At 45.3% G+C, this 13,737-nt stretch overlaps 1 protein-coding gene across 7 annotated transcripts in view; it reads left to right on the top strand.

Annotated features, from left to right (window-relative positions):
- LOC119942008 (ubiquitin carboxyl-terminal hydrolase 22) overlaps positions 1-8,253 on the top strand; it is a 106,491-nt gene extending 98,238 nt beyond the window's left edge. For 4 of the 7 annotated variants that reach the window (XM_038762652.1, XM_038762650.1, XM_038762651.1 and 1 more), the window contains one exon: positions 4,096-8,253. In XM_038762652.1, the coding sequence (XP_038618580.1) occupies positions 4,096-4,138 (43 nt within the window). In that variant the 3' untranslated portion in view covers positions 4,139-8,253. The remainder of the gene's footprint in view (positions 1-4,095) is intronic. The other 3 variants (XR_005455344.1, XR_005455346.1, XR_005455345.1) reach the window with 3 other exon arrangements.
- Positions 8,254-13,737: the final 5,484 nt, after the last annotated feature.

The raw sequence follows: 13,737 nt of genomic DNA, 5'->3' as shown, positions 1-13,737 counted from the left end.
CAGGCACTGTACTAAGCGCTGGAGTGGATACAAGCAAATTGGATTGGACAGAGTCTGTGTCCCGCATAGGATTCAAAGTCTTAATCCCCATTTTGCAGAAGAGGTAACAGGCACAGAGAAGTGAAGCGACTTGCCCAAGGCCACACAGCAGATAAGGGACAGAGCCGGCATTAGAACCCATAACCTTCTGGCTCCCAGGACCACCATGCTGTATCCACCATGCCATGCTTCTTAGGTAGTAAAAACGTCGTTCCGCTTGTAAATTATGATTTAAGGCTCTCCATCGATGAGAGGCCAGTTTTCAGGCCCATTCAAAGTCTTTATTTTGTGTCTTTAGTCAAGTAGCCATTTGGTGCCCTGAATCCAGTGCGTGGAAATGTTTTCCGGATCTCTCAAGTGTTTGCTCGTAGGCCCAGACAGCTGCCTCCACTCTCCCACGATAAACTCGTTTTTGGGCAGATCTAAGGCAGAAATTCCAGCTAACTCCTCCAAGATCTCGATCCATGCTACTAGAGAACTAAGCTTCCAGTTCCTGCAACTTTTCAATGTCTTCTTAACCCAAATAATTGAAACTTTTTGATTATGGATTTGCTGGAGAATGACTGTTTAGAGATTTTAGTTCCAAGCATATGTTTGAAGTCATGGGATATTGGTTCTGTGCTTTAATTACTGGTAGTTACAGATATTTATACTCCATTATCGGGTATTGCTTCCATTACGTGTTTCTACAAGGGTTGAATTGGTCCCTAGAATCGTCTTAACCCCTTCTAGGGGCAATAGGGATTTCTAACACCAGATACCGAACATTAAAGGGGCCGGCCAGAGCCTCTAGAGCTGAAGCAGGGGGCTTGGGTTCTTCCCACTTTGTATCTCGTTAGGGCGTCTGTGGAATGATATGGCCTTCAAACACAGAGTGAGCAACTTCTTATTGCAGAAACTCAGCAATCCTTGTTGAAAAGCCATTTAGGCAGAAATGAGCATTTATTGGTGGCCTACTGCTAGGAAACCTTGATGGGATATCAGTCAATCAATTATATTGAACACTTACTGTCTGCAGAGCACTGTACTAAGCGCTTGAGAGAGTTCAGTACAAAGTCGCAGACCCATTCCCTGCCCACAATGAGCTCACAGCCTAGAGATGGAGACAGACATTAATATAAATAGATAGATTGTGAATGTGTATATAAGGGCTGTGTGGCAGTTCAGGGAGCAAATCGGGTGATGCAGAAGGGAGTGGGAAAAGAGAAAATGAGGATTTAATCAGGGAAGGCCTCTTGAGGAGATGTGTCTTCAATCAGGCTTTGAAGGTGGGGAGAGTAGTTGTCAGATTTTGAGGAGGGAGGGCGTTTCAGGCCAGAGGCAGGACATGGGCGACAGGTCGGCGGCGAGATAGATGAGATGGAGATACAGTGAGTAAGTTGGCATTAGAGGAGCCAAGTTTGCAGGCTGGGTTGTAGTAGAAGAGCAGCGAGGTCAAATAGGAGAGGGCAAGTTGACCGAGTGCTTTAAAGCTGGTGGCAAGGGGTTTCTGTTTGATACGGAGGTAGATGGGCAACCACTGGAGGTTTTGCTGTTGGCTAATCGGCCAGCAACAAAACAGTATCCCCGCTTTCAAGGAACTTATGGTATAATGGGATGGGAGTGGAAAGGGGGAGACTCCATTGCAAAAAAAACCTTAATCACATGCCCAGTGAGCTAGCGGGAATATACTTGAAATATGTACACTTCTTTACATTACATATGTACATTTTAATATACAATTTAATATACATATATAATGCCCAGAAACATAAATGACAAATGTTATAAATATTTGACAATATTTATGATACGTAAATATTTTATGCACATAAATATTATGTATTTATGATATTTTGTATAGAAGCATGCCTAGGGTTGAGGGCTTTAGGGCTGACATTTGTTTTGAGGGGTAGAAATGTATTTTAAATAGAAATAAGGGGAATTAACGCTTCGGGTGGGAAGAAGAGGAGGCTGAGACCCACCCAGTCAGATTCCTCTGATGTAGAATTCCACCCTCCCCTGCCCCCCGCCACAAAAAGCTTCGTTGTTAGTAGTCAATTTTTTTTTTTTATTGATGGGTTCAAGATGCTCAAAAAAGTTTTAAAGTTTCCATGTGATAGGAGTGCTTTATTCTGTAAAGTTTTGCCAGTCAGGGAAGAGGCCTTCCCTGACCAAGCCCTCCTTTCCTTTTCTCCTACTCCCTTCTGCATCAACTTGACTTTCTCCCTTTATTCATCCTCCCCTCCCAGCCCCACAACTCTTATGTACATATCTGTAATTATATTTATATGCATTAATGTCTGTCTCCCCCTCTAGACAGTAAGCTCATTGAGGACAGGGAGTGTGTCTGATATATTGTTACATTATACTCTCCCAGGCACTTAGTACAGTGCTCTGCGCACTGTAAATGCTCAATAAATACAATTGACTGACTGACTGAAAATATCCTTAAGCCAAAAAACCACAAGGCCTATGTGTTATATAAAACTTAAGCTTTAAACTTTAGAGGAGCAGCATGGCATAGGGTGGAGAGCACAGACCTGGGAAACAGAAGGTCATGGGTTCTAATCCTGGCTCCTCCACTTGCCTGCTATGTGGCCTTGGGCATGCAATTTCACTTCTCTGTGCTTGTTACCTCATCTGTAAAATGGGGATTACGACTGCGAGCCCCACGTGGGACAACCTGATCACCTTATATCCCCCCCAGCGCTTAGAACAGTGCTTTGCACATAGTGCATAGTGATTGCAAAATGCCATCATCATCATCATCTGTAAAATGGGGGTGAAAACGAGCCCTGTGTGGGACAGGGACTGCATCCGACCTGATTTGCTTGTATCCACCCCAGTGGTTAGTACAGTGCCTGGCACTTATTAAGTGTTCTACAAATACCGTTATTGTCATTATCATTAATATTAATAATTTTTTAAGTGCTTACTGTTTGTCGAGCAGTGTTCTAAGCACTGGGGTAGATACAAGTTGATTTGAAAAGCAGCGTGGTCTTTTGGATAGAGAATGGGCCTGGGAGACAGACGGTCCTGGGTGCTAATCCTGGCTCTGCCACTTGTCTTCTGGGTGACTCTGTGCCTCAGTTACCTCATCTGTAAAATGGGGTTTGACTGTGAGCCCCATGTGGGACTTGGCTATGTTGAACCTGACTAGTTTGACTAGCGTGTATCTGCCGCAGCACTTAGAACAGTGCTTGGAACATAGTAAGCACTTAACACATACCATTAAAAGTAATCCCCTCATCTTTGTCTCCTGGTAGGCCCATTGACCTTTCAGCTACTGGTCTCTGGGGATTTGGTCTATATTCTATGTGATGGAGAAGGTAAGCTCCATTTCTGATCTAGCACAAAGCTACACTTTGGAAAGTGTCAGAAGGGAAAACCCATCCATCTCAATAATGTTGTCAGCTTCTTCCCTTCTTTCCCTTCCATCACATCCACCCCCCAAAATGAATACCATCTGCAAAGCGATTTCTAGTCCGTGACTCTACGTGTTTAGATTTTAGGGGAAACTGTTTGCCTTTTACCATTGAATCGTGCTTAGTATTCGATTTGAAAATTTCAGGTGCTGGAATTTTCATATTTTTTGTCTTCAGTCCAGAACACTGACAGGACCCTGGTTAATGTAAAAACACTCCTGTAGACAGTTTCCCACTTTCTATTTAAGGTCAGTATCCCAAAACGATTATTTTAAATGAGAATCCAGAAGCAGCAACTGTAGTTTGGGTATTTCATTTCCTTCGTCCCTTCAGGTTAGACCTTAACTAAAACTAGCAATCTCCTTATCCAGCTGGGTAAGAAAAGAGGTGGTGGGTTTTGCCTGGTTTCCTAAAGAGCTAAATTTGGGAGCTAAAACCTAATCAGACTGTGGGGATTATGAAGGTAGAATGAACCCCAGAGATTGTCTCTGGGAATGGTTCTCTGAACGTGCCTTTACTTTTCCATTCTCTATCCTGAACTTAACCAGTTGTCCTCTAAAGTTGTATTGTGTTCCCGAACAACAAAGTTCACATTCCCTCATATCATTTCCTCCTAAAAAGGTAAACTTTCTCTCACTTCTCCCCCCAGATATTTACTGTTCTATCACAAACAGTTCCTGGAGTATGAGTAGCCTTATTCAACAGCTCATCTGAAAAACGAAAGGAATAAAACAAGCACGCCTTCTGAAACGACACACAAACCTACCTGAAATGAAAAAAAAAAAATCCATTAAATAACAACTAGCACTGAGCTGTGACAGGACCTACTTGACAGTGGCTCATGGGCCTGGCGGAGTAAGAAATGAACAATGTTCAACGTTCACCGGGTCTCAAAAGGACAGAAATATCGGGGGGAAGAGAGACTCCCATGGTCACTTAAAGGAGGAAAACTAAATGAAAGGAATGTTCTGGGTGGGGAAACAGGAGCAGAGGAATCCTGACACTGGTACATCTCCTTTGTTCCTCAGATGTGTGGGAAGGCAGGGGGTGTATCGTCATCTCCATTAAGCATCTTCTCCATTGGTGCTTCAGCTCCAACTGACCAATCATTTACCAGTTGTTAAGTTAAAAAAAAAAAGTAAAAAAAAAAATCCAAGCCCATTTTTTTTTTATGCATATGGGTCTGAAAGCAGTAAAGTGGAGGAGGCAGGAATTACACAACCGAAAAGGACTTTGCAAGTATCTTTTTATTTGTGAATTTTAGTTATTAAATAAATACAGTATGAAACGATTAGGCTGTGTTTTTTCAACAACCATAAAGGAAAACCTGGATTGTGGAACTGAAGCTAGTGACCCAGGTTTCTCTCCAAGCATGTCTGCTTCCCAGGTAACAGTATGACACCGGACTGCTCGTTCAAGCCTCGGCACAGATCCTTTTCTGTTGAGCCCTTTTTGTTTTGTTTTGTTATCTCTGAAGGTATATATATATATTTTTTTTGTATTCCCCTTTTTCGACAGAGTGAATTTCACAAACGCAGTCGTCGCTAAAGCAAATGAGTTGGAGTGTTTATACGGCAAAAGCAGTCTCTATTTTTCTTTTTCTTTTTTTTTTAAAAAAATCTCGTGAACAAGCCTTCGTTTCTCACAGTTACTATTTTTGTTGCTTCCCTCCCCCTCCCGATCTTTCAAGAGATGCAGTGTTTGAGAAACCTGGGCTTTGAAAATATGCCATCTGTCTGCTGGTTAAGGCTGGTTGGTGCAGTGCAGAAGGGTAATCTGCAGCTATTGAACTCTCCTGCATTACAACAGGCTTTTAAGTAAACAATGCATTTTCCTTGTCTGTGATGCGTTATTGGCCCCTTCTCCCCTGTTCACATTTTCCTCCAGTGTCTTGAGTACCACCCTCCCTTCACTTCTTAGCAGCCGGTGAAGCCAAATCAATTTTGCTTTGTCACAAGTGCATTTCTTTCCTCACCCTCCACCCTTTCACTCTGAAAGAGCAGTCCATTCGGCTGTCTAGACTCTGACTGGAACTCCAAATTGTTACACATATTTGCTTCCCTGGAGGCAGTGCCGTAGATCGAATTGCAGTTTCCGTGGCAGGGATATTGTCCAGCCCTTTAGAATTCCGAGCAAAAGAACAGCTTGGGGTTTTTTTCGCCATCTAGAATTTTCAATTGTTTCATCACAGTTGAAACCAGAGAGTTTCTTTCAGCAGGACTGCACCAAATATGTCATCTGCCCAGCCTACAATCTCCCTTTCGATTGTAGCAAGGGGGGGAAAAAAAAATCAGCCTTTCAGGGAGGGTGGAGGATTAGTGAAGAAAGCAACTTGTTTGCAAAGCAAAGCAGGGATTACTTGAGAAAAGGGTTAGTTCAATCTTTGGAACCGAGAGAACCTGCATGGGACTCTGCCTGCCCAATCCGGAATGTGTTTGTCTCTCTCTGCAGAACAGCTACATGTCTCGTCCCGGGGACTGAGGGGGGAGGTCGGGGGCGGTGTGGTTTCACTGTTTCTAAAATGAACGTCTCTCAAGCCGCGTTCGTCGTGGGAGCCTAGTCTACCTCGGAACAGGCCCGCCTGCGATCCCGAAGGTGACTAAGACCCGTCATCTCAGCCAGTTGATCCGGAGTTCGGTAACAGCCGCGGAAGGTGAAAGGAAAGCTAGAAGACTAACTGAAACAGCCGTCAAACTCACGGGAAGAAGAAGCGTCGGCTCCTGGACTTACTGGCACAGGGGTGGGTCTGGCCAGATTCCTTCCAGATAAGCAGATTTTTAATGTTTACCTGTTTTCCTTTCTCTCTCCCTTTATCCAAATTCAACACACTTTGCACTTATATGCCTAAAGATCACCAATCCATGCATGTTTCAAAGTGACAAACATTATTGTTTGCAAGAACAACACTATATATGTGTATATAGATATATACGTCAGAACTGTTAAGATGGGCACAGCTTCTGAATGATGTTCCCGTCAGTCAGGGTTGTGTGTGTGTGTTTGTGTGAGTGAGTGTGAGCGAGAGAGAGAAAGACACGCAATGCTTTGAGGGTTTGGGGGTTTTTTTTGGGTTTTTTTCTGCTGCCTTTAATAATGCAACAAGTCTGCAGTGGGAGAGGAGGACTGGCTTGGCTTACTCCCCAGGGTTTTCTAATGCAGTTCTGGTCACTATTTTTTTCACTGGAGTAGTCTGCCACCCTGAGGCTACCTTGCCTTACCGAGTGGAGTCTTCAGCGTGCTAGATGTGCAAAGATGCATCTCACTGACGTCCTTTTTACGTCAGGCAATTCAATGCTGACTTGACTCACCCCAGGATTAAGAAGAGCGTAACGTGCTCAGTTAGTGAAAAATCCCAAGTGGCCAGAGCATCAGGAAGACAGAGCCAACCCTGTAATCTCCCTTTCGTCCCGGGCCCTCTCGGTCTCCCTGCCTCATCCGTCCTTCCTGCACCATTCTTCGTTCCTTCCTTTTCATGCATACAGGCAGCAGGGGCAACTACTGCACTAAAACTTAAGGAAGAGTTGGTGAGAGCCAATGGATCTGCACTGATATTTTTTTTTAAAAAAAGACTTGATTAATAAAGTGTTTTTTGGATAAAGATTCACCTTTTCCTTGCTCAGTTGTCACCTACTCATGACATTGGTATTGCAAGCACTTTGATAGATGGATTGAAAGGTTTTCAGTTTTCACTGAAGCATCTGTAACTACCTACCTCTATATCTGCTGCTGCTGAAAAATTCTCCTATAACTTTTTGTGACATTAGGCAGTGGATCACAACAGTGCGTTTGGGGAAACTACCTTCCTGCTCTCGCCAAAATTGGAAGAATACTGCTGTCTCAAAATAACTTCTGCTGCGTCAGGTCACAACCCCTGTCGATGCCGAAAGCAGTGGGTCCTTCACTGATATTCTGACATTCATCCATCTTAAAAAAATTAAAAAAAAAGAAACAAACTATAGACTAGACAATTTACCAAATTGGGAGCTGTGCATCTCCTAGTCCTTATTCCAACCGTCAGAATCGAAAGAACTGTTTCCCTACCTCCCGATAATTACACTCCTGTGTACGCGTTCAAACTGTAGCAAAGTGCATCTTATCACCAAGTAACTGACCACACGTGACACCGTAATGTGTTGACAAAATCGATTGTTGAAACTGATGTATTTCTGAGACTATAATTGCTGTCACTTTGATCACTTACCGAGAAATGAGTGGAATTTTTTTTTTCTCTTCCAAGTGTTGAAAATGTGTGTGTTTGGGGAAACGTGGTGATGTGTTGGGAGAGTGACTCGCAGATGCACCTTTTTCTAAAACGGGGGAGCGGGGCTGACCACTTTCCTTTCTCAGTGGTCGGTAAATTGTACGCGGAGTTGTTAACGCTGAGTCGGTTTCCTCCGGGCAGAGAAGGAAGCGGCGGCGACTGCGTCCGATGCTTCTAGGTCTTGTCTCCTCTCCGGCCGGGTCTTCGGGAGCGCTTTCGTCGGATCGTCCGTCCCAGCTGCATTGGTACAGAGGATGTCGGATGCGCTTGCTCTAACTTACCCCAGAGCTATGATATCGTGTTTCTTTCTTCATTGTGTAAAGACTGTTCTTTTGACAATTCAGGTCACCGTTCTGTTCAATGCAACTTAAGAGAAAATTGTTTTGAATGAATTTTTCATTGAGGGGGAGTGGAGGGAAAGGGGATTTTATTACCGAGATGTTTACACCTTTCATTGCCTATCATTTTATTTGAGGAGCTGCTCAACTCCTGCCTGACATCTTGTAGTCTTTAAGATTCCCACAATAAAGCCTACATTCTATTCTGGGACGCGGCTGCTTTCTCTGACTAGCACAAGCGAGTGCCAGAGAGAGGGTAGCGTTGAAGAGCGGCCAGTACGCATGGGTGAGACTGCCGTTCTCGTTGCCCGGCAACCAGAGGCGAGGCCTATCGATGAACGAACGCAGACACCAGCCTTGCCCTCCCCGGGGGCAGGTTTCGTCTGCTTCTTTTTCCTCTCTCCCTCCAGGGTCAAGGGGCAAGAATTTGCAGTGGCAGGGATGTATTTTTTCTTGCTTTGTTCCAGTCTTGGAGAGCTGCCCCGCTGCAGTTGAATTGCACCTGTAGAGAGGGCTTGACCTCCTTTCTCCCCGCTTGCCCTGCCTCCGAAGGATGACGGCTTTTGTTGGGGAAAGGAGGGAAGGCCTGGTGTGCCAGAAGTGATAGTCTTTACTCCTCCTTTGCCCGCGGGAGAGACTGAGGCAGCAGAGGGGCCACTGTGCCAAGCAGGCCCCGACACTGGGTTGCCTGTTGCCAAAGACTGACCGAAAGGAACAACCCAGCAGAACCAGTCGGCGTTTCCCGCCTAAGCGTGGAAGCCACTAGGAAAAAGCTTGTTGTGTAAAAAGGAATGATCCCTGGGCCCTGTTCTCGATGGGAAGTGATGGCTCTGAGGAAATGACTGTGCCTTCGTAGAGGGCGGGCAAGAAGTAGATGCTCGGATCATTTGGAGGTACTTGGGTGTTCTGCCTTCACCTAGGGCATATGTACGCAGTTGGAAATTGGATGGGATCTCTCCCGTACTCCACGGGAAGCGGCGTGGCATCGTGGAGGGAACCCAGACCTGGGAGGAGGAGGACCTGGGTTCTAATCCCAGCTCTGCCACTTGGCTGCTGTGTGACCTGGGGCAAATCACTTCATGTCTCTATCCCTCAGGTTCTTCATCTGTAAAATGGGGATTAAATCCTACTCCCTCCTACTTAGATTGTGAGCATCGTATGGGACCAGGCCTATGTCCAATCTGATTATCTTGAATATCCCCCCCAGAGATTAGTGTGGTGTTTGGCAAATGGTGGAGCACTTAATAAATACTATAATTACTTAATAATCATAATAATTTTGGTATTTAAGCGCTTATTGTGCGTCAGGCACTAAGCGCTGGGGTGGATAGAAGGAAATCGGGTTGGACACGGTCCCCGTCCCACACAGGGCTCACGGTCTCAATCTCCATTTTACAGATGAGGTAACGGAGGTGCAGAGAAGCAAAGTGACTTGCCCAGGGTCACACAGCAGACAAGCAGCAGAGCCGGGATTAGAACCCACGACCTTCCAACTCCCAGGCCCGTGCTCTATCCACTATGCCCTGCTGCTTCCCCAATTACTACAACACCCGCCTCTAAATATACTGCTGTAGTGTCGAAGTTTACAACCATAGGGATAAGACCCCCAGAGGGATTCTGTAGAGAATGAACTTGGTGAACCACAGTCTGGATGGCAAGACCTGGCATAATTGGAAGATTCTTGGGTAGGATTTTCTCATATTATGGCAGCAACATTGGCTATGCCAGCTGCTACCGAGTTCCTGCTTCTTGGATACCCATAGAGGAATATTTCTCTATATGTGTTGGGGGTGGGGGTCGTTATTTATCTGACAAGGAACAACAAATCCTAGCAATGGAGAAGAGAATCCCATTCTGTTGCCACTACCTCCTCAGAGTCCGTGACTACCCAGAGCAAGAAATGACCCCACAGCCTGGAAAAACATCCATGGGGTTGGCAACAGGAACCTGTTCCCTTCTAGCTTGATCAGACTGGTAAACCCCTCCAAGGCAGGGGTCTTGTATCCTACTTTTATTGTCCTACTCTCCCCACCCCTACCCCAAAAAAACACAGAGCACATTGCTCCACACACAGACGATGGCACTGGGGACGATGGTCAGCCCCCTCTGCTCTGGTGAGTGTTCCTTTGTGTGGGAGTTTGGTGAGCGATTGGATTACAAAGTTAGTAAACCACTTCCAGAAGCAAGATCTTCAGTGGGGAAGGATCCATTTCTTCACTGGCGGAGAGGTGAGTTTTTGGTCTCCAGCTTTTCATCCTCTCCTATTTGCCATTTCCTAGTGTTCCCTGAGAGCAGCTTGCTTGTCCCTGGGCCCCCTTAGTAATCATTTAAGAGCTCAGTCCTGGCCCAAGTTATAGCAGATGGGCTTTGGTTTCCCCAGCATTCAAGTGTTGAACAGGTCTTTTTTCTTAATACCAAAAGTTCAACCCCATTGTTATTTGGGGGGGAGGTTTTTGTTGGGTGTTGTTTTTTTTTAATCAGCTTGCCCATATGGAGACATGGGTAATAAAATGAAGCAAGCCAACATTCTGTGCCATTTGGACGGCTTTAAACAGTCACTCATCGAAAGCAAATGGGAGACTGATTATTTCCAAATCTGCTTAGAAGCAGTCCGGTGAAAACAGCTTTACCCAACAAATCCCAGTGACAGGCCTGGAAATCAGAAGGACCTGGGTTCTAATCCCAGCTCCGTCACATACCTACTGTGTGACCTTGGACATGTCACTTTACTAGGCCTCAGTTACCTCATCTGTAAATTGGGGAGTAAGAGTGTGAGCCCCATGTGGGACAGGGACTTGTATCAACCCCAGCACTTAGAACAGTGCTTGGCACCTAGTAAACGCTTAACAATACCATCTTCGGCTGGCCTACCCAATTCCATAGGAAGCAGCCAAGTTGACAGAAGGCATTTCAAGGCCAATGCTGCTAAATCAAGAAATAGGTATTAGAGGCCAGTGGGCTGAGAATGCAGCACGTTTGGATGCTGATTTTCCAATGAATAATTTATATCCAAGAGTTCCTGAGGACATATCAACTGCCTTTGGGCACCAGGGAGCCCCAATTCCCTGTATAACATGAGGAATGTAGTTCCTAAATGGCTGAGAATGCCCTCAAGGCCTCTGGTACCTTAACTTCCCTGCCCTCTTAATGTACACTATAACCACCACTGTGACTAGGGGGCTTCAGCAGCTTTGCTCAAAATCAGTTGGTTTTGACCCCTTAGTACAAAAGGAAATCAGACCTTTTGTGGCACCTAGCAGTCCCTCTAAAAACCAGTCATTTGTGGGGTCTCATTGTGGAGTGCTTCGTGCAGCGCCCTGCAGAGTAAGCGCTCAGTAAATATTGATACCTCCGATGTGAAATTCCATAATACTGTACAAGCTCGAATGTTAGGGAGACCCGAAGGGTTGGAGGTTCCTTCAACTAGAAGTCAAAGTAACTCAAGTGAGGAAGATCCCTCTGGGGTGAATGAAATTTTGAGAGTTTGAAAAGGCTTGAGGTTCTTTGAAGCTTTAGATGAAATGTTTCCGTTTGTTTAAAATCATTGAAAATATTTGGCCGAAAAAACAATAGGAATCTAAAGTATGGTGATCAAAGAACACGACCATGGGCGTATCAGAGCCTACGCTTCTATATTTAGGTCTACTGTTTGCGTTGCATCTCTAGACCTTGGACATCAGCGCTTCATGACTGTATAAGGCATGAGCCTTTTAGTGATACAAAACTGAACATGTGCCTGTAAATACTGCTATGCACCTCCAGCCTGGTTCTGGAAGCCCAGAATTCCCCAAATACTAGACCCAACAATGGGCGGGGATTTAGCCTGAATTTTTGGGATCATCTCTCGTACACCAAGGTCCCTGTTTCAAAAAACTTGTGCAGAGCTGAAAGTGTTCGATCAGTATAGTCAGTGGCTGATCGATTCGTTCCTGAAACTCATTAACATTTATTAAGCCTCTTTCTTTAGGGACGAAAACTCATGGAACTTAGTACTTGCAACAGTTTGTGCTGGGTAAGTAGAAATGAATGCTTATTGTCTGCTGTGTGACCTTGGGTGGAGTCACGTAACTCCTGGGCCTCCATTCCCTCATCTGTGAAATGGGGATGCAATACCTGCTCTGCCTCTTACTTATAATATGAACTCCAAGTGCGACCCAGTGATCTTGCATCTACCCCAGTGCTTAATACAGTGCTTTGCTACTTACTATGTAGTAAGCACTTAACAAATTTTTCACTATTATTAGTATTGTTACTATTTATTCCTATCTTGAATCCCAGCCTTTAAAAAAATATATAGTAGATAAATTTGGGGTCGTAATTCATAATGTGCCTTTCCAGACATTAGAAAATCCCATATCGCCGTGCCACGGGGCAACTTAAGACTCTGTTTCAGATCCAGAATTCAGCTCATCTGGCCCCTTGGGCAAATGGGGGAAGGTTTTCCAATTTCAGGGCTCGTGAGGTTAATGGCGAAGGGCGCTGCTTCCATTTGAGTGATTATTTGCCCATCGCTGTATGATAAAAAAATTCTCAGAAAGGTTTTCAGACCAGCCCTGGGGAGAGTAAATTACATCTCCTTCCCCAGGCGCAGAAAGGTCATTCAGCTGCTCTTGGGTTTTGGTTATTGACTTCTCTCAGGAAAGATGTTTGACGTTTTACTTCAGTGAATATTGGAAGGAAAATGAAGGCTCAGAGTTTCTGGTAACATTTTGAAAAAATCAAATGAAAGGAAGCACCAAGAAACAATAAGCCTTCCCCTTAGAATGGCAAAAAATGAATCCTGTGGCTTCCTGCGCCCGTTCAGTTTACCTGGTCAATCAATCAGTGGTATTTATTGAATGCTTACTATGTGCAGAGCACTGTACTAAGCCCTTGGTCCCAGTTAGAAAGGCCACTGAAGGGCAAATGGCTCAAATTCCACCAGGCCCTAAGAGAGGCATCCGCTCCCGGCTGGTGCCTCTGGGTTGCGTCACCCCCTGTTTGGAGAAGCAGCGTGGCTCAGTGGAAAGAGCCTGGGCTTTGGAGTCAGAGGTCGTGGGTTCAAATTCCAACTCCGCCAACTGTCAGCTGTGTGACTTTGGGCAAGTCACTTAACTTCTCTGTGCCTCAGTTACCTCATCTGGAAAGGGGATTAAAACTGTGAACCCCATGTGGGACAACCTGATTACCCTGTATCTACCCCAGCGCTTAGAACAGTGCTTTACACATAGTAAGCGCTTAACAAATGCCATTATCATCATCATCTAGGGGAAAAGATTTGTTTCTGGGCCAGTCTAGCCCCGCCGCCCCCTATGTAGAGGCCAAGTAGGGAGACCGAGGCACTGGGATAGGGTATCTGCTTTAACTTTTGAGGATGCAAATGCAGCATGGCCTAGTGACAAGAACACGGGCCTGAGGATCCGAGGTTGCAGGTTCTAATCCCGGCTCCACCGCTTGTCTGTTGTGTGACCTCGGGCAAGTCACTAATCCTCCCTGTGCCTCAGTTACCTCATCTGTAAAATGGGGATGAAGACTGTGAGCCCCCCGTAGGATAACCTGATCACCTTGTAACCTCCCCAGCGCTTAGAACAGTGCTTTGCACATAGCACTTCATAAATGTCATTATTATTATTATCTGTAAAATGGGGATTAGAACTGGTTCCCCACGTGCGTCAGGGACCGTTTCCAACCCGATTTGCTTGTATCCACCCCA

The sequence above is a fragment of the Tachyglossus aculeatus genome, chromosome 21, assembly GCF_015852505.1.
Source record: "Tachyglossus aculeatus isolate mTacAcu1 chromosome 21, mTacAcu1.pri, whole genome shotgun sequence".
NCBI classification, from domain to species: domain Eukaryota; kingdom Metazoa; phylum Chordata; class Mammalia; order Monotremata; family Tachyglossidae; genus Tachyglossus; species Tachyglossus aculeatus.
The sequence above is the reverse complement of the archived record's forward strand: the minus strand, read 5'-3'. Positions and strand labels throughout refer to the sequence as shown.